Consider the following 26,530-nt stretch of genomic DNA (forward strand, 5'->3'; position numbering starts at 1 on the left):
AATTCCATAACAGCAAGGTCCCTGTAGATTGAATGCATGCAAGCTAAATTGTGGCAACAGACAAGTGAAACAACAGATGACACTTTTCTAGATCAGTTGTAAGAATATGAGATGAATGTAGCTAATAGACTGGAAATAGTCAATATTCGTATGGTTTTGTAAGAATGTTGATTAAACTGCAAGAACTATGAAATTGTTACCTGTATTATAATAATAATAATAATAATAATAATATATCTCCATGGAGTCAAAAGACACCCCAAGAAATCCATTATTCACACAATATCTATCATACCTCTCCTCCAGCAACCCATTGACCACACTTCAAGCAAAAAACCTAGTCCAAACTCTTGTTAACCACATGCTCACACGATTTCCACAGGTAACCCCCTTGTTGTCTCCCTTACTGTTATCTACTGAAAAAAAAGTCTTCAGTATCAATCCTATAAAATCCATTTAATAACTTATGTTTTCATCATATCTCGTTTTTTTACTTCTTAGCTAGTTTTTGAAGGCAAGAAGTCCTAATAATGTAGTAGAACCTTAAAAGCAAAGTTCTTCTACAGTAATGTGGTTATTCTAAACAGGATTGAGACCAAATTTGAGTCTAAGATGCCTAAGGAACAGGTTTCAGAATAGGTATGGGCAGTATTACATACTTTGGTGATTCATTTTATAGGATACTCAGCCTTTCTAACTGTGTTTGGAATTTGAAATTATGAAAAGAAATTGAATTTTCTCAACACTTAATGTTGAGATTGATGAACTTGTATAATTAACATGATGCCAAAAAATATAGTTAACTGATTGGATGAGATTAGCAAGATAGGCAAAGATGCGTACATAATTCAATGAGGATATTGCACTTGTGCACACAGCAATGGATAAGTTAAAAACAGGAATTTATACAATAGAAAGTGGCATGCTGAGTTGCTGTTGGTGTACTCTGATAGGAAAAAGCTAAAAAGAATTCTTGATATGGCTAAAGAGATCAGCAAGAACAGATGACTTGATACCTATAGTGAGATTTGGGTTCTTAAAAGCAAGTCAAAGGACCTATGAATTAAGTATACCATGATACCATAAATTATAAGGTAGAAAAATTTGAGTATCCAGGATCAAATCAAAACAGGAAGAATTGCTATTTTGAATATATTAAAAGATGATTGAGAATGTCTGACAAAATAGTTGCAAATAAACTGAAAGAAAAGATTGACCCCACCTCCCCATGAATGTACCTGAGAATTCTAGATGTATGTTTTTAATTGTGACTTGGAATGCAAGTAATGTGGTGTTACCCTGTTATGGGTTTCATGCTGAGAAAGGTAAACAAGTAGAGATTCACTCCTGGAGAGGAGCTGGCTCTTTAAGAGCATTAACACAAAGTGAATATTTCAATCACTAGAAAGAATGGAAGAAATTGTGAAAACAGCAATTGATAAAGGATCTAAAAAAAAAAAAAGAGGGGAAGAAAGCTCATTTAAATGAGCTACCTTTCTGAGATTTTGTGTGATATGTCACAGAGGTTTGGAGCTGACCATATAGTATAGCAAATATTGTTTATATTGTATAAAGTAATAATGGATATTTCTCATTACTTTTAAGTGAGATAATTTGATAATTAATCAGAACTTATAATTTATACTATTTCAGTGTGTTCATCGTGACCTTGCAGCAAGAAATGTATTGGTAATGGAAGACCATGTAATGAAAATAGCAGATTTTGGCTTGGCAAGGGATATCCATAAAACAGATTACTATAAGAAAACAACTCATGTAAGTGCTGTTGATATTGAGTCCTCTTTATTATTTTATTTAAATTAAAAAAAAAAGAAATGTTTAACAGACTGTCATACTACTTTTGCAGTTGTAATAAAATTAGCTATGCCAATCTATTATTTTTAAAGCTTTCACCCAAGAAGAAATCTTAAAAAAGCTTTCTTCTTGGGTGAAAAATGTTCATAACTCAGTTAATTTTTCTGACCTAGCAGATGAAATAACAAAGCACTCTTACTTTTGTTCTGATGAAAGTTGTTCAGCAACTATCACAGTGCTCGATAAACCTAACTTGGTCTCCATCTTTCCTTTACTAAATAAGTTTAAGTTTATTGTAGATGATAGTTTGCCTGCTGCATGCCCAATTTTCAAACTTTGTTAAATATAATAAAACAATGTTTAATTCTTTTATCACATTAACATTTCCTTTATTTTTAATTCTTTGCATTACAGTACCCTAAATCTAGGGCAATAACTAGCATACATCAACTGCATGTGTGCACACATAGATGATGCATGCATACATGATACACCATTGATGCATGCATTTATAAATATATGCTGAAACCTAACCAACACCTTCTATAGATATCCTGTTCATTATTTGCTGATGCATCCTCTATGCGATCGATGTTCCTTGAAAGGCTCAGAGGGAAATTATTTTGATGTCTTGGGTACTAAGATTCAACACCTGTGCATCCTTATAGGACTTTAAACATCCCATGCCACTATTTGAGATGGTAATAAAAAGCTGGTAGCAAACCATAATCTTCTAAACAATGTCTCTTAATACTCAGATTAGAAGAATAATAATCTTATCTTCATTCACCCAAACAAGGTCTTGATTCGATCCACAGACTCGGTCATTTCAGAAAAAATAGCCACAGTTTTAAAGATATACAATCTCTGAACGGCTTTCAAGTCCCACGAAAAACTTGCTACCTTTATACATTTTACTAAAATCAGCTCCCTCCTCTCTCTCTCTCTCTGTGCCTGAAGTATATAAAGTGTCCTGTTCTGTTAATCAATTGGCCTACTATGAACAGATAGGAAGATGAGCCAACATCTGCATTGAAAAACACAAAAAATACATCTACAGTCATGACTAAGGTCAATCAGGCTTTGCAGACCATGCTTTACATATGGCCCAATGAATCAATTTGATTTACTGAGAAGGACCACCATGCTCCAATGCAGTAAATTTAGAGGAGAAAGACTACTTCAGAATCTGCAGTTGCTCTGAGAAATCAACCTAATTTAAATAAATATGGTTGTATTAAACTTCCCAAAGCATGGTAAACACTAATACTTTGAGATCCCGGTTTACATCTTAGGCTGCCAACAAGTGCCCAAACAGTTAGGACCCTAGTTTTCATCAGTGTATCACACTTAGTTTTGTGTTGCCTTTTTTGGGTGTGTGTGTTATAAGTCTCATATTGCACTCCCTAATGATGATGTTTTAGTGACAAAGATGAAATATTTGAAGAATTAAATATGTTTAATCCTTTTTCTGTACTTTTTCCATTAAGCCTCTATCATAAGCACTGATATCTAGTATCATGCGAACTGTTTTCCTATTAGCTATTATATAGACTGTTTATACTTCTTTGTCATTAGTTTAGTTTTTTCATAGTTTGTGTCTATTTTGCATTCAATTCATTCATAATTTCATCTTCTTTTTTATCATTTGCTATTGCAATATCATCAGCATATCATAAGTGATTTTTTATATTAATCCCTTTGTCACTCCAGTTCACTCAGGGCATATTCTAATACTGTATTGAATAATTTGGGTGAAATAGTATCTCCTTTGCATTATCCTTTATTTGAAATGGAATGCTATGTTAATTTATAAGGATACTAGCAGTTGCTTTTTTTCATATATATTTTATTAGCTGTATATAATTTTGACTTACTCCATGTTTCTTCATTGCTATTAGGATTGCTTATTTTACAATCGAATCAAAGGTTTTTTATAATCTATAAAGTTTAGGTACAATTGTAAGTTGTATTCTCTGCATTTACTCTTAGTTGATTCAACGTTTGCAGATAGTCTAAACGCCTTTCTGGATCCAGCTTGTTCGTTAGGCTGAGTTTCATCCAATAATCTTGTGGTTCTGTTTATTATTTCATGAACAATTTACCATATTTGCCGGCGTATAAGACACCCCCCCCTTTTTTGTACACATTTTTAACGAAAAAATCTTTGGCACTGAATATTATAATGAATTTATAGTATTTCAAATATAAAGTAATAAGTAGGTCTTCTTTCAAATACCTAATCTAACTAGGAAAGAGTACCCACCTTTTAATCTTCTTCGCCAAAACCCAGAAATTCATCTCCAGTGCATTACTAATGCCACACTTCTTAAATGATTTACCCACTGTCTCAGTTTTCACAGCATCCCATAAAGCTTTGACCCACTCATAAACTTGCGAAATGCTAGGCCTCTTCCTAATGGCGTAACCTCGAAATCTGAAGACTGCATCCAGCAGTCTTCTGGATGCAGTGTTCCACTTCTCCTTCATAAATCCTTTAAATGATTTTTTAATACAGACATCTAAAAGGTTAATACTGACTAGTTCGACCTCCTGGAATTACAGCTAACTGGGTTTTCAATTCCTTGAGTTTATTTTTAACATCTTCTGTTCTGTGAGAACGAAACAGATCCCATAGTAGCAGGGCAGGCTTCTTCAACAGTCCGGCAGAGTGCCTAGACCAAATGTTACCTATCCACAACTGGAATACTAGAATATATTCCAGTAACTGGAATACGTAAATAACATAACTGGAATGCTCTCACACACCGCAAGGAAGCAAGAAAATCACGTAACTTGGAACAGAGAAAATTTCCAGAAATGAAGGTAATAAAAAAACTGAGTATCGGTGTATAAGACGCACCCTGTTTTTCAGACCTATTTTCAAAGAAAAAAGTGCGTCTTGTACTCCGGCAAATACGGTATATACTTGTGACAGCTATTTTTAGTTCTGTTAAAATTTCTCCTGTTGCTTTCATCATTTCTATTGTAATTCCATTTTATCCTAGCATTTTATTATTTTTCATATCTTTCATTTCCTTGTTCATTTTCGAAATTTTGTATTTCTAGAACACTTACTTCATGTTAGTTTGGCTTCCATGAAATAGTGTTTTCAACAGTGCTTGTGGTGGTATACAATTCTGAAAAATTGTCTAGCCCTTTCTGCTATGCCTTTTTTATCTTTGATATCTTGTCTGTTTTCATTTTCTAATATTAGTATTTTCTATTGTGGAATTCATTCTATCTTCTAGTTTCTTTTTATCTTCTTTAATATTTTTTCTGATTGTTTTATTTATTCCTGTAAGTTCTATTATACTTATTTTTTTTTTCTCCAACAGATTTTTTGTTTTCTTTGAGAGGTTTTCGTATTTAACGTTTTTTATCTTTTGTAATTTTATGTATGCCTTCTATAATGATTAGATTTAGATTTTCCTATATATTAGCCATTTGTAGATTACTGTTTTCATGTTATTTCTTTGATTGTGTATATGTTAATATATATATATATATGTGTGTGTGTGTGTGTGTGTGTGTGTGTGTGTGTGTGTGTGTGTGTGTGTTAATATATAATATTTCTTTTTTGTTTGTGTGTTTGGACTAATCCATGTCCATTTTTTCATTCTCCTATGCCATTTTTCCTATTCACTTTTTAAGTTCATTTTTATTTTTTTCCTCCAGTTATACATTCAAGTCTCCCAATACTATTGTATAGACTAGAATTCTTCATCTTTATATCTGCTGGTTGGTGCATATATTATTATCAGAATATATGCTACCTGATCTGATATTCCTGCATGTTTAGTAACTTTGTTTGCTATACTTTTGTTTATAAGAAAACCTAACTCCTCTCTGCTTTTGACATCGTGTGGTCCTTTCCAGCAAAGTACATTTTCCAACTTTAGTGTTAAGCATTCTTCTGCTTTTTCTTTTCACTTCGCTTAGTGTATTATATCCTATTTCATTTTGCTTATTTCATTTTCCAGTTCCATCTTTTCACCATCTGCTAATTTTCTTATGTTGTACATAGCAATGATGACATTAGTTTCCTTACACTTGCTTTCATTATTTTGTATTGGAGTAGCATGTCTGGTCTGATAGCTCAGTTTCTCTACCTAACCAAGAGATGTCAGATACTGTGGGCTCATTCTTGTATTTAATGTATTCATGGTTTTAATGGGGGGGGCCATCTTTTCTCCCACAGTGATGGATTGACTTGGGAAAGGATTGGCAGTAGTCCATCTAACTAGTACTTAATGCCATCATTGATATAACTTTTGCTATCCCAAAGAATAGGTAACTTGCCTCTGTTCCTACACTGTTCTGCCTCAGAATATGTCAGAGTGACAAAGTGAGTGAGTTCTATAGTCGGTCTTCTCTATTACAATGGATAGTAGATGCTGTTGGAAAGACGTTCCTGTAGAAGAATTAAAAAATATAAAACTTACTCTATTACTTAATGGAATGGATACAGTGAGATCTTGATACAGAAAATATTTGGTAATTATCATCCCTTTTCCAGATTGCAATCCGATGTTAAAAGAATTAGCATACTCTACCTAAAAGGAACATTTGAACAAATAGCAAGGACCCTTTGCAGATATCATTTGTATACCAGCTTATAACCAGCCTGGAAGTTGTCATCTTTCTTATCACCTATCAAATATACATTATCACCTCTGTCTTTGCCTGGTGTTTATCAAATACCCTGTTCTTGTCATCTTTGATACTTTGGACAGACTGGCTATTCTGCAACTATTAGAATTGAAGAACATCAAAATTATGAGATTTTTAAAATCTGAAGGTTCAGGCCTTGCTTCTCATGCTATCGACACTAGACATAGCACTCACTAGAACTATATACCAAGATGCTACACTACATTAGGTTCAAATTCTATCATAAATCTTATTATGGGGGGAGGGGAGAAAACTGCTATATCCACTGATGTTTTAAACATTTTCCAGCAGAAGAGGTAAACACTACTCAGAATTAATTGCTAGACAGGAACCAGAAAAAGTAAGATCTTGGTCAATTGAAAATGACAAGTAGGAATTTTCCACCAAAATCAGTGATATCAGTCTTTCTGCAGAATTATAAATCTGTTTCTGTCTTCAGGAAACATTTAAAACCAAGTGAGAACCCCACCTTAAGACATTTCACTATTATTCATAAAGACTGAACTGGAAATGGACCTGTTCATGGAGGAATTACTACCCTTGTGAGCAGCCATACCATTTTTTAGAATTAGCCAGCTTAATGCTTTACTGGAAGCTGTAGTGCTCTACCTCTCAGTGGGATTTCTTATTACAGTATGTTCCTCTTATTACCACCAAGTTGTAAAATAACTCAAACTGACCTTGTTAATCTTATATTGCAGTTGCTGCTGCCCATATTTTCATGGGTGATTTTAATAGACACAGTACTCTGTGGGATAATGCCAGTCATTGTGCTCAACAATTAGGCCTTGCCATAAACAGGGAAAGCTTTATTGTTGAGCATATGCTGGATTATAATCTCTCTCTCTCTCTCTCTCTCTCTCTTCTCTCTCAATGAACGCAATACCTTCTTTCATATATGGCTACTACACACATTGTTCAACTCGATACAAAATTAATAACGGAAAAAACTCACGTACAAAGATTATTTAATAGTATAATTTTCACCTGTGTGTGTCACAGGCATCTTCAGTACATTAAGCTCAAATTAAACAATAACTGACAATTCCAAAAAGCGCCACCTAAGTAGCTGGTGTAAGATAACTAAAAAGGTCAATAACTTTCCTAGAAATTAAAAAAATAAATAAAATAAAATAAAATAAATAAATAAAAAATACAATAAAAAAATTTGGTTTGAACTGCCCACTCATTCTCCAAAAGTTAGATAGGGCTAAACTGCTTCGCCTATTCCCATATTCGGGAATAAAAAAGGCATTAGCTGATTTTTTTAAGTTAGGAAAGATTAGCTGATTTGTAAAGTACTATCTCCCATAAAGGGGATAGATGTAAGTCATCGGATTTCTGTTTAAGTTAGGAGAATGAAGTAGAGTTTCACATGTTTCTTTATAAAGGCGTTCCATGAGAAACTGACTTTTGTCAAGAACTCTTGTCTTTCTCCAATGAACTCTGTGTCTAGTGAAGATGGCATGTTCTGCAAGTCCAGACTTTTCAGGTTTAAAGTATTCAATATAAGATTGGTGTTCTTCTAGCCAAATAGAGGCAGATCTTCCTGTTTGTCCAAAATAAGATAATCCACAAGAGCATGGAATCTGGTAGACACTTGGATGATTAAGATGTGGAAGCTTGTCCTTAGGAGAAGTGAGAAAGGTGGAGATTTTTCTAAATGGTCGAAAGGCAACAAAAATATTCAGTGGTTTCAAAACTTTTGATATACGTTCACTGATGCCTTGTACATAAAGGATAGTAATGCGCGTTATTTCTTCTGTGTTTGAAGAGGAAGACATTAAAACTACTCAAAGTTCTTTTAATGAAGCAGTTCTTATAACCATTAGATAGAAAGGAAGAAGTTATATATTGCAGTTCTTTCTGTAAAAGATCTTCTGAAAAACAAAAGAAATGGGCCCGATGAACCAGTGTTTTAATAGTTCCTGCCTTTTGACTGGGATGAAAATGGGATTCTGCATGGATATAATGGTCTGTATGAGCTTCTTTCTATAAACTGAGAAATGTAGGTTACCATCTGGTTGGTGAAGAATTAGAAGATCTAAAAAGGCTAACTGCTTATTTGATTCTACTTCTAGGGTAAACTTGTTCCTAGGATGAAATGCGTTTAACTCAGTGAGAAATTGTTAAAGTTCACCCGAAGAGCAATTCCATACAGCAAAAATGTCATCGACATATCTGAACCAATGAGTAGGTCTGGGAAAAATGTTGTCAAAGATATGTTGTTCAAAATGTTCCATAAAGAAATTGGAGGTATCTTCCATAAAGAGGTAGCAGGAGAAAGAGGATTACCAATTGCTGTTCCTTCAATTTGTTGATACAACTTATTTTTAAAGGAAAAATAACCAGAATTTATTACAAAATCAGATATGTTTACAATGTCTGAAGGAAATTCCTGTTGTAGTAATTCAATACTTTCCGAAAGAGGCACATTTGTAAATAAAGAAACAACATCTAAACTGATCATGATATCAGAAACGTCCAAATGAAGATCTGGATTTTTTTTTTTGAAATCCAAAGTATTTTTTATATAAGTATCAGTTCTTCTAGTTGAAGAGGAGAGTAAATTTGATTTAAAAAAAAAAAAAAAAAAAATTGAGATTTTGTAAGTGGGGCAACCTATACAATCTGCGACTGTTCTTAACGGAATGCCTGGTTTATGAACTTTTGGACGACTATACAATCTAGGCGGACGACCGAAGAAGGTTTTAAGTTTTTTCTTTTGATCTTCATTCCATGTAGATACATTATAAGAGAATTAAGTCTCTTCAATTGACTCCGGGTAGGATCCGATGTAAGAGGCCTATAAGTTATAGTCGCGAAGTAAAAGACATTTTTCTCTCATATTCCTTCTTATCTTGAATCACTACAGCCTTCCCCTTATCAGCTTTCATAATAATTAAATTATTGTTATTCTTCAGTGATTTCAATGCTTTAAACTCAGAGTAAGAAAGATTAGGATGAGGAGGCTTGGCATGAAAAAGAATTTGTGCACATTCAAAACGTAATCTGTTGGCTGTTTTTTGGGATAAGGATCGAATAGCCCTGTCTATGTTATGAAAAAAATCCATAATTGGCATCTTATTCGGCGTATTCACTAGACACAGAGTTTATTGGAGAAAGACAAGAGTTCTTCACAAAAGTCAGTTTCTCATGGAACGCCTTTATAAAGAAACATGTGAAACTCTACTTCATTCACCTAACTTAAACAGACCCGACGGCTTACGTCTATCCCCTTTATGGGAGATAGTACTTTACAAATCAGCTAATCTTTCCTAACTTTTTATTGTATTGATTTTTTTTTTATTTATTTATTTTATTTTATTTTATTTATTTATTTATTTTTATTTTTTAATTTTTAGGAAAGTTATTGACCTTTTTAGTTATCTTACACCAGCTACTTAGGTGGCACTTTTTGGAATTGTCAGTTATTGTTTAATTTGAGCTTAATGTAGTGAAGATGCCTATGACACACAGGCGAAAATTATACCATTAAATAATCTTTGTACGCGAGTTTTTTCCGTTATTAATTTTGTATCGATATGTCTACTCACGGTATACCACTTTTAAAACTTACATTGTTCAACTGACAATACTATATGCTCTCCTGCTACTCTTCCCCGTTACTGTGATATCCAGTGCTGTTATATCTTCTCAGGAACCATGTTCTTCACAGGTTAAAAAATTCACGAGGCTGACTGGGAGTACCTTATCATATTCTACAAAATTTAATCTTGAGAAAGTCAATGATACAGTGATTCATGTAACAGTTTGTACTTTTAAATTGGCTTTTAAACATGCTTGGGTTAATGCACATTAAGTTAGATGTCAGATTCAAAAGCAATCTTTGATGCAGTTTACATCGTTTCAATCATGTAACCTGTGTAAAACTGAAATTGGATAAAATACAGAAAATGAAGGTTAAATATAGCTATACCACTCATCTATCCTGGAGTTGAGTGGTGAAACAGCACTGAGAAAAGATTAAAAATATTTAATTTTTCCAACATTTCATTTGTTGCTGAGACTGTTGCTCTAAAGCAAGTATCAGCACTAGACTTAGTGTTCAACATCAAATGTGGTATCTATAACTTAGATCCAAAAAATAGCTAACAACATCAGGCTTGACGATGAAAAAGAAATCTGTCATCTTGACACCTTAGTTCCCTTGAGAAACTATATAAAAATAAGTAAACCAGAAATAAGGGGAGTGTTATTGTTATTTTTAATACTAGTGAATACAATAGAAAGTGGACATCATTCTCAGCGAACGGTCCACCTACAGACCATTAGCTTATGACCCTGCAAAGAATTGAAAAGTCTGCTTTAAAAAAAAAAAGTTTCTTCCTGGCCTCCTAAAATCACACACACACAAAAAAAAAAAAAAAAAAAAAAAAAAAAACACCTCAAACCTTTCAGTTCTCACCCCCCCCCATCCTGGTTCCATGGTTTACCAAAAATACACAAAACCAACCCCCCCCCCCCCAAGAATGACTAGCATTGTCCATAGTAGTAGATGCAGTACACGTGTTGTTCAGCTAAGTCATTATTTTTTATTAGATATTAGCAAGATTGGTATATATGTTTGGTGGCATTTTCTTTATTTTTGACTGTGTAGTTAAGTCTTGTTGTTTAGACAACTATTATTAAGTGATGTACTTTTCAGAATCATTTTTCGTTATGCCACCGATACTTACAAGAAAAAATGGCAACCAAGACATTGATGACTGGTATCAGCATGTGTGATTTAATGCAATGTACCATATGTTTAATATATTTGTTGTTGACAGTGAATGGCATGTGGTATGAACACGAGTATAAGAAATGTGAGTCACAGGAAAATGAAGTGACAGATAATAAGGATGTAAGGCAGAATTGTCAGTGTTAGTTCCACTACATTTGGAGAATGCAGTGGAAGCAGTGAATGATGGTACACAAAATATGAATAACAATTGGAAGGAAGTGGTTGAAAGTAATAATGTGAATGATGAGATACTAGTGTGAGAAAGAAATTGCATGCTTATGTGAACTCCTTCACAGGACAAAATATGAGCTCGAGCGACTAGAGAAACGAATGGCATGTGGTACAGAAGGACGAAGAATGAAAGAAGGAGTGGATGGGAAAAGCATAAAAGTGCGAAAAACTAGGAGGAAAGAGTGAATGAATTATTTTGTCGATAAGAGGTATACTTAATGAGAAATTGATGAAACATGTTTTCCAGGTGCGAAGGTAAAGGATGTTCATGATGCTGTAAGTAGCAGAAGAATGAAGTGAACGAGTTAATTGTTTTGGCTGGCACAAAAAATTTGAAAGGTGAGAAATATGCAATGAGAGAAGATATGAAAGAGTTGTTAGTTGAAGCATACATGAAGAGCAATAAAGTAAAGATTGTGAGTCTGCTGCCTTGGTATGATAGGACATAGTTGAAAAGGGCTATTATTGCCAATGAGTCAGTGAGAAGATTGAGCAGTTTATTGATGTATGGAGCAAATTTGATGAACAAAACTACTTGTATATGCCCAACAGACTTCATTTAAATGGTTTTGGAGTTAGATATTTGGAGAAAGTGTTTAGTGAATGTGGTATTGCAAAACCAGGGAAACAAGAGATATTAGGGAGAATCAAATCAAGCATGTGTCTATCCACCCCTGTTATAAATGAGCATGTGCATAGTACTTGATTATGAAATGCAAAATGATATTTGCTGGTCTCCAATTTGAATGGGTTGGTAATGGCATTATACAAGGGTAACTATGGGTGCAAAGGGATGTTGAAATGCATGTATACAAATGCAAGAAATATCAAAAGGAGTTTTTGGCATTAGTAAAGTTGAATTGGCCAAAAATGAGAGGCATTGGTTAGACCTGGTTGACTGAAAATGATAGTTACAGGGCTAGAAGGTAAAGGGCATTGTATTTCAGAGAGGATAGAAGGAACAGGGCAGGAGGTGGGGTATTGCTGCTGTTACAACCAACAGGATTAAAAGTTAAATGATTTTAGGTCTGAGAGAGAGGCAAATAGGACAAAATAAAGTGTTGGTGTTGCTATAGACCAGGATCTATAGGAAGATGTAGATGCCATATATCAACAGATTAGCACAATGAGTGTAGGTTGAACAATTATTATGGAAGACTTTAATTATGGGAACATCGATTGGATGGAGGAAAGGGGGCATGGCAAGATGGAAGTGGGATTTATGCAGTTGCTAAGTGATAATTACATGAAACAACATGTTATAAAGGAGACAAGGGTTTTAAGGGTGTTGGAGCTGATAACAGCATCAGAAGACGTATCCATAATCAAGGTAGACACTCTGCCTCCAATTGGGAAGAGTGACCATATGGTCTTGTTCTGGGAAATTGTCAAACATGTGGATTTCTCTGTCAAAAAGGGGTTTTATGTTCAACTAAGGCTGGTGATTATGAGTAACTTAGGAGTTATCTCGGAACAATGCCATAGCTTGAGAAACTACAAGGAAAGAATGTTAGTAGTGCATGGCAAATATTCAGGATTGCTTGAGAGTAGCAGTATTAGACTTCACACCCAAGGTCAAGAGGATAAACCAAGTTGGAATTAAATGAATGAGTAGAGATATAAAACAACAACTGCAAAAAAAAAAAAAAAAAAAAAAAAAACCATTGTGGAGGAAATATAAAGAAAAAAGTGATCAACATACGAAGATGGTCTAAAAAGTTCTCGGCCTAACAATGAAAAAATGAACTTATAATTTCAAAATTATTTTTATTTTTCAACATAATCTCCCTTAAGACTAATACATTTATTCCAGTGATGCTACAGTGCCATTATCCTGTGCTTGTAGTGGTTCTCAGTAAGATCTGCAAAATACCCCTCTACAGCTGAAATCACCTCGTGATTTGAAAAAAAAAAAACACTGACCAGCGAGGAAGAGTTTTAGTTTTGGGAAGAGATAGAAGTCAGAGGGAGTCAAATCTGGGGAATAGGGTGGATGTTCCAATAATTCATAGTGCAGATCCCTTAATTTTTCCATTGCCAAAACACCTTTGTGTGCTGATGAAAGATGATTTTTTTTTCTTCTGCAAACCAGGTCTTTTCTCACGAATTTTTTCGTCTAGTCTGGTTAAAAGATCAGAATAATATTCCCCAGTTTCTGTTTTACCCTTTTCAAGATAATTAATAAACAAAATGCCTTTAGTATCCCAAAACACCAATGCCATGAATTTTACCTGCTGATGGAACTGACTTTGTCTTCTTTGGTGCTGAACAACCAGCTTCTGTCCACTGTTTTGACTGCTGTTTGGATTCTGGTGTGTAATGGTGAATCCAAGTCTCATCCATAGTAATAAATCGATGTAATGGTGAATCCAAGTCTCATCCATAGTAATAAATCGATGTACGAAATCCATTTTATTCTTGTTAAAATGCTCCAAGCACTGTTCAGAGATTTTCATGCGAGTGCGTTTTTGATCTGCTGTGAGCAAGCGCAGCACTCATCTTGTGCAAAGCTTTTTCATCTGCAATTCTTCATGCAAATCATATCCTACACGTTCTTTTGAAATGCCTATAGTCTCAGCAATTTCATGCACTTTGACTCGCCAGTCATCCAATACCATATTGTGCACTAGATCAATTTTCTAGTGCTGTTTCACTTTTTTGGACTTCCTTCACGTGGATCATCTTCAAGGCTGGTACAGCTGTGTTTAAATTTGGACCATTTCTTAATTGTCAAAAACGAAGGAGAAGAGTGTCCATAAACTTTTAGGAAATTCAAATGAATTTCTTTTGGCATTAAACCTTCTTTTACGAAGAATTTTATAACTGCGCAATACTCAATTTTATCCATTTTAAGGGATACAGACAACACTTTTGCTTCAGACAGCTGTATAAAGAAAACGACTTGACAGAATGACTTGCAATTTCCCATGGATGCTTGTGACAGATGTACCAACTCAGGGAAAAAAAATCTTGCTAATAGTGTTGCGATCTATGGTCGAGGCCGAGAACTTTTCAGACCACCCTTGTACAAAGTGCAAGCAAGAAGGGTGATTAGTGTGATAGGCCAAATCAGACTGTGAGAAAAAATTAGCCAAACAGGCCAAAGTAAACCCAAAAGAGTTTTTTTTCGTTATGTAGTAAGTAACAGGAAAAATGGCCATGATAGAGTGACTTTAAACAATGCTCATTGTAGGAAGGTGACAGAACCAAAAGAAATAGTTGAGTTGCTGAGCGATCATTTTGCAAAGGTGTAACATTCAGGTGGTGATGTTACAGAGATTATTATTATTATTCAGGCCTCCATGGAGTCAAAAGACTCATCGTGGGAGATGTTTCCTAAGAAACACAAAGTCTATCAAGACTCATCGAGGGGGAGCCCCCCCCTCCCCCCCCCAAGAAACAAAGTATCATACCACTCATTGACTGTTCTCACTCTCACCACTCCATCAAGCAATGCATTCCATGGTTCAACCATCCTCCATCCAAAGAAACCACTACTCACCCTCTTCCTCACAGTTTCCTTTCGTAACTTCCAGGGATGGCCTCTTGTCATCACTCCTTTCTGCTGTTCAACCAAGCTAAAGAACTCCCTAGTGTCAACCCTGTAACCATCTTTCAACAGTTTAAAAGTCTCAATCATATCACCTCTCCTTTATCCACCAAACTCTGCAGTCCACATTCCCTCAGCTGATCCTCATAACTATCATTGTACAGTCCTGAAACCATCTTTGTTATCTGCCTTTGTACCCTTTCCACAGTTAATTTATCCCTTTCAAATCCTGAGGACCAAATCTGAGAACAATAGTCTAAGTGTGGTCTGATCAGGGTCTTATACAATGGAATGATAACTGTTTTATCTCTGCAGGTCAGTGTCCTTCTCATTATTGCAGCAATCCTCTGTGTTACCTTCACCACCTTTGCAATATGTCCCCTAAATTTCTGGTTTCTATCAATCATCAACCCCAGATCTCTTGTTTCCCCTACTTCCTCCAGTATAACTCCTCTCATAGAGTATACAGTGTCCCATCGATGTTTCCCAAACCTCAAGACCTTACATTTTGCTGCATTAAACTGATATCCCATTCATTTGCCCATCTATCTAGCTTATTCAAATCCTCTTGCAGGGCTGCTGCATCTGCACGATTACTAATAATCCTTCCCAGCTTTGTATCATCTGCAAACAACTGAATATCCCCTTGCAATCCACTGACAATGTCATTGATATAAAGGTTAAACAATATAGGTCCCAGTACTGAGTCTTGTGGGACCCCACTTGTAACCCTCTGCTTCCTTGAAACTGCCCCACCATACACAACTCTCTGATACCTATCGGACAGCCAGTACTGAATCCAGTTGACCAATCTGACATCCAGACCTATGTGATGCAACTTAAATATCAGCTTATCATGTGGCACCCTGTCAGATGCCTTCGCTAAGTCTAAGAAAATGGCAGTATATGCCTTTCCCTCATCTAATGCTCTTGTAACTTTATCATAAAAGGCTTGCATATTGCTAAAACAAAAGCACCCTTTCACAAATCTATGTTGACTCTCACAGATAACATTACCCTCATCTGCCCAATGCTGTATACAGTCCTTCACTACTTTCTCCAAGATCTTACTAATTACTGATGACACACAAACTGGTCTATAATTATATGCATATCAACATTGAGGTAGATGAACAGGAGGTGTTCAGCATATTAAAAGATATATGAATTTGAACAGAGCAGTGGGACTGGATGGCATATTAGTCCATGTACTACATGAATGTGCAGGAGAATTGACATTGCCCTTGATGAAGTTGTTCAGTCTAAGTCTTAGCTCTGCCAGGGTTCCAAGGGAGTGGAAGGAGGGTAAGATAGTACCATTGCATAAAGGTAGCTCCAAGAAGGTAGCAAACTACAGACCACTTAATATAGCGGTAGTGGTTGTTAAGGTATTCAGAAAGTTGGTGAAAGGTAAAATATAACATTGGGTGGATAATGATGTGATACTCTGTAGTGTACAGCATGGCTTTGTAAAGGGTGGGTCCTGTCTTAGTAACTTATTCACATTTCATAATAAAATGACAGCAATGGATGAAGGAAATTTCTACACAATGATATTGCTCAACTTTCCCAAGGCATTTGACAGAATACCATGGAAAACTATTACAAAAACTGGAGCAAATGGGTATGGATATGAGGCTAGTAGACATTAGAAAGTAGTATATGGCAGAGGGGAATCTAGGAGGAATGATGGTGACTAGTGAAGTACCTCAGAGGGGATATTCAGTTATTTGCTAATGATGCAAAATTGGGGAGAGCAATAGTTGATAAATGTGATGTATAGATATCCTGTAGAATGACTTAAATAAATTAGCAATGTGGGCAAAGGATCATGATTGTCAATTTAATGTTGCAAAATATAAGATTATGCACTTCAGGTTGATTCTTTAAAGATACTTCTGACATTAGAATTATAAAATATATACACGTTTACATAAGAATATTATTTAATTTGTCAAATATTTCAGTCTGAATATTACAGACCATCTTCAGTGGCTACATAGGAATAGTTTTAAAAAACAAGGTGGAATACGAACAATTGATCATTCACAAATAGAACGAGCCGCGTGATGTCATATCTGAATTAAAGATATTAATTCAGAAATTCATATAATAATTAGAGCTAGTAGACATTACAGAGTAGTATTACTTAGCTGTCTCTAACTGTAATCTTTCCTACTTTGGACAAACTGGACGCTCTATAGAAAAAAGAATTCAAGAGCATCAATCATCCATTCAACACAACAAACCCAAGAAATCTGGATTAGCTCAGCACGGAATAGAAACAGGCCACAACATCCTTTGGTCCAAGATTCGCCTCCTACACAGATGTCACTATAAATTTGAACGTTTATTTAAAGAAAGTGTGGAGGCCTTACTTCAACGTCCTAACTTAAATCGTAATGACTGTCTATCTGTATCAAAAATTTGAGGAAGTTTAATCAGGATAACACTTTTTTTTTTTTTTTTTTTTTAGTCTAATATTATTTAAGATAATTACATGAATTTCTGAATTAATATCTTTAATTTAATCATGACTCTGATTAAAAAAAAAAAATTTTTACTCTTTTAGTACGTAGCGATATGACATCACGTGGCTCGTTCTATTTGTGAATGATCAATTGTTCGTATTCCACCTTGTTTTTTAAATCTATTCCTATGTAGCCACTGAAGATGGTCTGTAATATTCAGACTGAAATATTTGGCAAATTAAATAATATTCTTGGGTAAACGTGTATACACTTCAGGTTGAAAAGGTTGCATATGGTGTATCGCATGCCACCAGTCAGCCTGGTTGGCTGAGTGGTTAGGTCTCCAGCCAAAAGGCTGTATGTTCGAATCCTACCATGGGTATGGATGTTTGTGATTGTTTGTGAAAATACTAGTTGGCGGTAGATGATGATGGTAGTTGCAGTTCGTTGTGGTTGGTGGATTGATGAGTGGTGGGGGCAGGGAGCTGAGAAGCAGGTGCCCTCCTTCATTGAGTCTTTGGACTCCTTGCAGGTGGTGGCCCATAATAATAATATTGATGGTATTGAATTGCAGGAAATTGATGAGACTAGGGACTTGGGGATAATGGTGGACCAAGAGTGGAAGTTGCATATTGCAAAAGTTGGTAAAATAGCTCAATGAATTACTTGGATGGTCAAAAATACTCTAATAAGTAAAAACATTATCCTTCTTTATAAGGCTCTTATTTGGCCACATTTTGACTACTGCATATATATTTGGTTGCCTGAGTTTCTTGGAGACCAGGAGGTGGTCGAAAAGATTTAAAGATGAGTGACCATGATGGTGACAGGTCTGTGGAATACTCGCTATGAGAATAAGTTGAAGATTTGTGAGTTACAAAGTTTAGTTGATAGGCAGAAAAGAGGGAACATGATAGAAACTTTTAAGATATTAAAGGGGTTTTATAAAATTGATGCAAATGAAAATTTTCAATACATGACAAATAGTCCACATTTCAAGTAGACTTGAAATGTGGAAAGGCAGCTGGAGTAGATGATATTCGACCAGAAATGTTGAAGTATGGTGGAATAAAAGTCTTACAGTGGCTGCACTGCATAGTTCAGAAAGCCTGGACAAAGGGACGAATTCCCAATGATTGGAGTAGAGCTCTCATAGTACCCATATATAAAAAGGGAAATAAAAGTGAATGTGAGAATTACAGAGGTATTTCCCTACTGAGTGTTCCTGGCAAAATCTATGCAAGTAATACTTGAGAAACGGTTGAGAAGAATTGTGGAAGAAAAGCTTGGTGAAGAACAAGCTGGATTCAGGCCAAATAGAGGCTGTCAGGATCAGATCTTCACTTTATAACAAATAGTCAAAAAAACATGGGAATATAACAAAGATCTGTATTTAAGTTTTGTCGATTTGGAAAAGGCATATGATAAGGTGCCAAGAGAGAAGCTATTCAATATGCTGCAGTTATATGGGGCATTATATCAAGCAATACTTAGTCTTTATTTGAGTTGTAAGTCAGCAGTTAGAATTGAAGGACGTACAGGAAGATGGTTTAATGTTAAATCTGGTGTGAGACAAGGATGTACATTATCCCCTCTGTTATTCATTATCTATATGGATCACATTATGAAGGAAAGTGGTATTAAACATGATATCAAAATTGGAGATGTTAATGTCAGCTCTTTGCTTTATGCGGATGATGTTATACTTCTAAATAAATCCGCTACAAGTCTGCAAGATTCTCTGACTAAATTGAATAGCTGTTGTAATAGATATGGTATGAAAGTCAGCAATAAAAAGACAAAGACAATGAAAATAGGCAGAATCATTGAAAATGTCAACTGTGTTGTGAATGGAGAACCTGTGGAACAAGTAAAACATTTCAGCTACTTAGGCACGAGTTTTACTGAATATAGTAAATTAAATATAGAAATAGACAACAGAATCAGCAAAGCTGGTATGGTGGCAAGTCAATTGAATAAATTCATATGGAATAAGAGAGAAATTAGTCGGAACACTAAATTAGCTGTATACAAGACAGTGTTCAAACCAGTTTTAACTTATGGATCTGAGAGCTGGGTCAGAAGTAAAACACTTGACCAAAGACTAGAGGCCGCAGATATGAGAGTCCTGAGAAAGATTATAGGCGTGAACAGATGGCATCAATGGCAATATCATATTAAAAATGAGGATATTAGGAAAGAACTTGATATTGTTAGCATCCAGGAATGCATTAGCAGAGTTAATCTCAGGTGGTATGGTCACCTAAACAGAATGGTGAGGAAAGATTAGCAAAACAAGTGTTCTCTGCCAGGTTGGCAGCAAAACGATCTAGAGGAAGACCAAGATATAGGTGGATTGATATGGTACACAGCGCCTTAGACGATAGAAATATAAGATCTGATAATGTTGGAGTCTTGACAAGTAACAGACTGATTTGGAGGAAAATTGTAAATAGAAAGTTATAAATGATATAATTTTTTCATGTAATACTATCATATCCTGTACACCCCCCTTGTGAATACATGGCAGGAATTTGATGATGATGATGACAAATAGTCTGAGAAATTGGGGCTATCTGTGGAAGTTGTGTAAGAGTGTGGTTAGTAGGGATGTGCAGACCAGATTTTTTTGCGTGGAGAGTGGTGAATGAGCGGAATGAATTGCCAGAATTTGTTGCGAGTTCCCCGAGGTGACTGGCTTCAATGAGAGGTAAGATAGGATTTGTGTGTATGATGATTGATTTGAGTCTCTGGACTCCATGGAGATGCTGTAAAATAATAAGGCCTGTAGTGAATGTTACAGATTCCCCTATGTTTTAAATTAACAAAACACTTAGCAAGCCCCCTTACCTTTCTCACTGGTCATACCCTTCCTATATAAAAAAAATTCTATCAATTCTAAAATTTCTATTAAGAATTTAACGTTAAATAATATAGATATTTTGGTTAGCTGTAATGTCACTTCAGTGTTCACCAGTATTCCTTTAAATGACACCATATCACTTATAATTTTTCCTCCTTATATCACTTATCTTTTTTTTTTTTTGCTATCCATTCCAGAAGTCCGCACGGTTAGCCTAGTGGCTATGCGCTTTGCAACCATATGCCTGGGGAAGGAGTGTCCTAGGTTCGATTCCCGTAGGTGACGTGAGGAGCTGAAGGATCTTCCTCAGCCATAGCCAAGTTAGCCAGGCTTGGGTGTGGACAGCAGGGTTTTTTCCCCAGTTTATTCTGGGGTTTTTCATCCCACAATGCAGGCAAACTGGCCTTGAGAACTCAACACTACAGGCCATAGGATACACCGGGGCATAAGGCTGACCACCTTATCCTGTAAACGGAGTGAGGTCCGATGATCAATGGACCCTCGATACCGCAAGGTAAAAGAGGGTATAAGGAAGATGATGATGATGATGATGATATCCATTCCAGATATTTCTCTTAGAAGCACAAGATTTATAAACAGAGTGTACTTCTATGGGTACTTCCTTTTCACCCCTTGTAAATTTTTTTATGGAATATTTTAAAAAAAAACAAGCTCTGGACTACTAAGCCCCTCTTAAAATCTTCTATCTAGTTGAGATAGAAGCCTTTTGATATCCTATCAAATGGCTTAGAAAAATCCAACACTATCATAGCGTATCCATTCCCATTATCCAACTTCGGCTGTAACATTGATATAAAATATGAGCAAATTGCTAAAACATGACCTTCCTTTAGTAAACCCATGCTTCTTGCAGAGCAGCTTGTTTGTCTACCTATTTCTGTATGCAAATTCTTACACCAGAGATACTGATAGATCGGTAGTATCTTACCAAAGTATTCCGATGAGTTTTGTGTAGCTATTTTTACGCATAGCTAAGCTCTTACATTTTTGTCTGTATTCTTTTTTTTTTTTTTTTTGCATTGACTGACTTATTTGTTAGCAACTTCCAAGTATGCTTTCTTGTTTTCTCAGAACTGCTTATTTGAAGGGTCACCAATATGTTTTTACTACTTTGATATCTCCCTAGGTCAATCAACATCACTGTTTTCTTCAGAGGTTGTCACTGAGACTGCAAGGTTTGGTTCTTGTTTTGAAAGGTTAATTTTTTTCTTGAATGTTTGTATAGTTGTGTCCTGTGAAAATTGCTCAACTTTAATTCTTTTTTATATTTCATATTTTTATATTCATATTTATTCTATTGATGATCACTTCCAATTTCAAATCATCTGTATACTCTTATATCCTGAATCAGCATGAAGACATAATCAACAATAACATGACCATTGAGGCCTTTCTTATTTCCTGTCTTCTCTCCATGTGAACTAGTATGCATCTTTATGTTGGAACATAGTGTTAATGATGACTAGTTTGTATTCTGAGCAGAAATCCAGTCTTGCCCTTTTCTCCAAATTTTCCCAAAATTTTCTTCTGGAATTTTCCCTCGATGAGTCTTTTGACTCCTTGGAGGCCTGAATAATAATAATAATAATTAACTTTCTATTCTGCTATGTATATCTCCTACAAGCACAGGTTTCTCTGTTTTATTTATTTTGGCTGCTTGCTCTAATGACTCAGAAAAAAAATCGTCCACTTCTTCCTTACGTGAACGTCTGTGTTACCATAAGCACAAATAAGTTTCATTGTCCATTTCCCCGTTTTGAAGTTTGCCAATATAACTCTACTTGAAATTGCTACTCCTTCCTTGCCATGGTTGTTACTGCCGAATTACCAAGTAACCCACTAGTAATCAATTTCTCTAGCCAAATCTTTCAAGTCCAAGTGGAAAGTACAGGTAACCCTTGTATAAAGCGGTACTTATACAGCGCAGTTTTGATATAACACGGTCTACAAATTGTAGCATCCCTTGTTCAACGTGGTTTCGATATAACGTAGTCTACAATTTCTAGTAACCCTTTATTTTATTTTTATTTTTTTTTTTTCATATTTTTTACCGTGGGACTTAAAAATCAAATTTTATCTTTGTTAAATTTGTGTCTGCCTGTATCGCGCAAGTAGTTTCAGATTCTATTTTTATCGAATAGAATCTGAAACTTTTTTTTATAAGTATCGAATTTAGTTTTATTGCATCACTGAATAAGGTACTGTACAGAGGCTTTTGCAGTCTGTTGTGTCATTCTCACCAAATAGTGCAATTAGAGACAGATGGAATAAAAATGGTGCTAAGTAATAAATCACATGTCCCCTCTTACAGAAACTATGCTGTATAGACTTAAGCAAAACCATATGTTGCACTGAAACACAGTATCTAACTAAAAACTATTGTCCAATTTTTCAATTATGAAATAAGCGTTTGTTTTATTGCATTTGAAATTCTGGATGTCAGAACTTAAAATAAGACTACCAAGAATTGAAACATGCCATATAATTAAATGTGTGAGTTCGCCTGACAACGCAAACAAGAAGCCATAAAATTCAGCCAAGGGTTGAAACGTTTGTGTGAGTTGAGCCAGTTAGTAATGAGACATTCCATCGGAACGATAAATGACACCCTGTTGTGAATGCGTTAAAACTAATAGTGAACGTTGTTATGACAGTTTCAGATTATGGAATTCGATTGAAGAGAATTAGCATTTCATCTCAACACTTGTCAGTTGCTTTTGTCTTTGGGTCATGCGATCTTTTGTTAATACTGCACCAATCACGTGCACGTCTTTATAGCTGCTGTCTTATCATCATCATCATCATCTTCCTTATACCCTCTTTTACCTTGCGGTGTCAAGGGTCCATTGATCATCGGACCTCACTCTGTTTTTACAGGATAAGGTGGTCAGCCTTATGCCCCGGTGTATCCTATGGCCTGTAGTGTTGAGTTCTCAAGGCCAGTTTGCCTGCTTTGCGGGATGAAAAACCCCAGAATAAACTGGGGAAAAAACCCTGCTGTCCACGCCCAAGACCGGCTAACTTGGCTATGGCTGAGGAAGATCCTTCAGCTCCTCACGTCACCAACGGGAATCGAACCTAGGCCATTCCTTCCCCAGGCATATGGTTGCGAAGCGCATAGCCACTAGGCTAACCGCTGTCTTGTGTAAAACAAAATTCAGCTTGTACGTATTGTAACAATTAAAAAAAAAAAAAAAACTTGAATAATTTATAAGCGTATAAAAGGATATCACCTGTAAATCGTTGATATGCTAGCAAAATTCTCAGATGCGCCACCTCTGGCACGGGTGCCATAGGTTTGCCATCCTTGGACATGGATGTTTGTAAAAGTCAGCTCTAGACAAGCATGATAGCTCTTTGAGTTTATAGGGCTTGTCTTGATTGTTAAAAATTCTATGTATTATTTACTAATTGATCTCTTTGACTATTTGTTAATACCTTTTTTACTGCTGTAACCTTTGATCTGGTGCAGTATGACTTTTGCTGTCCTTGCACCATTAAACCATAAATCAACCAACCAACCTTTCATGGGTGGAATCATAAGAAAGAAAAACTAAAGTCAACCCTTGAAATTCCATCTTGTGGACATTCTTATATTTTTGTAATTAGTAGGAACATTACCACAGAGAATGAACTGAGATATACCATAAGAAAAACTAAAAAAATCCTTTTTTTTTCCCAGAAATAATACTAAAAAAAAATCCTTATTGCAAACCAAAGTGGGTTAGAAACGTTCTTGTAGATTACTGCTGTGTCAAAAACTGACACTCAGGACCAATATTCCCTCTAATTTTTGCCAGCCTATGTGCTCATGAGAAACATATTGTATGCAAGTTTCTAGCCCTGGAGTATACATTTACCTATGTTCATACCTATGTGTTTGTGGCCAAAAACACTTAACTTGATGTGCCTAAAATTTGTGACAACATATTTGTTTAACATCTTTGTCAAAAGATTTTGTATGTTGCTTGCCAAATATTTCTATAAAAGAAACTTAAATGCTTACTCCTTCAGCTACGTAAATACTGCATATATGTGTAGTTTATAGACAAATTATATCACATTTGTCCAGCCTCTAAATTTTAAATGAATTTGCAGTTTTTTTCTGCTTTAATTTCATCAGTGATAAATATTTTGAGGATTTAATGCACTAAAATTGATGGTACTAGTTAACAGGAAAAAGTTGATTCAGATGACATATTGCAAGAGTTGGCAAAATAGCTCATAGGATTACTATCCTCTGAATTACCGAAGAGGATGCTGAAGAGCACGTTGACACGTAAAGACAAGGAGGTTATTATATTATCCCTCTTTATAAGGCTATGATTTGGCCACATATTGACTACTGTGCACATATTTGGTCACCTGTGTTTCTTGGAGATTGGGATGTGGTAGAGAAGATTTAGGGATGAGTGACCAAGCTTGCGACAGGTCTGTGGAATGTTTCCTAAGAGGATAGATTGTGGGTTGCAGTGTTTAGCTTGACAGGTGGAGGGGAGGGGATATGATAGAAACTTATAAGTTACTAAAGGGTCGCTATAAGATTGACACAAGAAATTTTTCGATACACAGGGAGTAGGGGGGAAAACGAGGGGGTTATTCTTGGAAGCTGACCAATAAGAGTGTAGTTAGTAGTGGTGTGCAAACTAGGTTCTTTTCTTGGAGAGTGGTGAATGAGTGGAATGGATTGCCAGAGGTGATGGTGGTGGTGAGCACCCCCTACAGTGAATAGGTTTAAGATGCATGATAGGTATTGGGATAGTGGGTCTCTCGTGATGAGTCTTTTGACTCCATGGAGTGCCTATATAATAATAATAAAACTGCTAACAATATTTCTCATTAATGTTGCCATTCTTTTGTCTAGTAAAATTGAGAGCTAAATTAATTTGTTTAAATCCATTTATCTGCAAAGTTCCATCAATTTGCACGAGTTCAAATGACTGTACTGTCTCGACAGTAGACACTGAACAATATGCCTCTGTAACTTGCTGATGTCTTCATCAGTTTGTCCATGTGGCACAGGCTAAAAGTAACTGATGCTGACAGTGTATTTACTTGGAATGGATTAGAATGATATTAGAGTGGAGACATTGGAAAAATTATTAAATGAAATAAGTGACAAGTATGATTTATCATATAATTTTTTTATAGTACGTTCAAAAATTATTGACTGTAAATTAGAAATTCTAAAACCAGAAATTTTGTGTGCACAGTTAGTAGGCATGTCTGCTCCCTCTTTGACTTGTGTGTTGTGTGTACTTGCATTACTTAGAACATTTCTCAGGATCAACAAGAAATACTCCAAAGAATGAATAAGGGAAATACCACCATTAGATAATGCCTTTATGTCCTGTGACTGACTCAAATAATTTTGTTTCCTGTTTTTAGTATTTTTTGCATTGTATGCATGACATATCAATTTAGCTTCAGACTGTCATTAGTCTAATCCTTGTTTGAGTAAGTTTTCACTCTGAGTAAACTGACTGTTAGAATAGTATTGGCTCTGTGAGCTGAGGGTTTTTCAAGTCATTTCAGTCCAACATTCAGGGGTACATTTTCTTGGATGGATTGATAAAAATCTACTGTATGTTCGTAAACATAATTGCAAGTAAGATTCAAACCTATTGGCTGCTGAGTGGAGATTTCACCCACTCAGCCACCCAAGCAAATAGAACAATGTGATAAGAAAATAAAGAAGTGTTTAGAGATAGTATCAGCTTATCATGATAAAGATTGGCATAGTATTAATTGAAAATTATTAAAGCTTACCAAAAGATCGTTATTACAATAGCTTGTTCTTTCATGGTTCAAATGAAAGACGGGATGCCTTCTTCAAGGAGAAGTGATCAGTGCTCGTTAGATAAATATATTACTTTGAAATAAAGAAGCTAATTTGATTATTGAGTCCAGAAAAAATTCATTTATGAACCTTAGGGATGTTGCATATCTTTAAAGTACTGAGGATAGCATGTTGTTATTAATCTTTTATTCTGAGTAGATTCGTGCATTGGCTTTTCAGATTCTGGTGTTTACTGACTACTTAGTAGTAATTCCTTGTGTACTTAATTCATAAGGCATGTTAGAGGCAAGCTGAGACAGAGAGATGTGATCACTTGGAGATTCAGGGGCACATTCTCATTAATTCTAGTGCACAGATT

General features: G+C 35.5%; 1 protein-coding gene across 2 annotated transcripts in view; it reads left to right on the forward strand.

The window, feature by feature from the left end:
- The window catches only part of LOC150108773 (fibroblast growth factor receptor 1-like), a 560,046-nt gene that overhangs the window by 451,587 nt on the left and 81,929 nt on the right, over positions 1 to 26,530 (forward strand). For both annotated transcript variants that reach the window (XM_090410064.1, XM_090410055.1), the window contains exon 14: positions 1,654 to 1,776. In XM_090410064.1, coding sequence (XP_090266190.1) covers positions 1,654 to 1,776 — 123 coding nt within the window. The remainder of the gene's footprint in view (positions 1 to 1,653; positions 1,777 to 26,530) is intronic.

This window comes from Typopeltis vanoorti, chromosome 2 (assembly GCF_054136105.1).
Source record: "Typopeltis vanoorti isolate ZY-2024b chromosome 2, IOZ_Tvanoo_1.0, whole genome shotgun sequence".
In the NCBI taxonomy this organism is placed as follows: domain Eukaryota; kingdom Metazoa; phylum Arthropoda; class Arachnida; order Uropygi; family Thelyphonidae; genus Typopeltis; species Typopeltis vanoorti.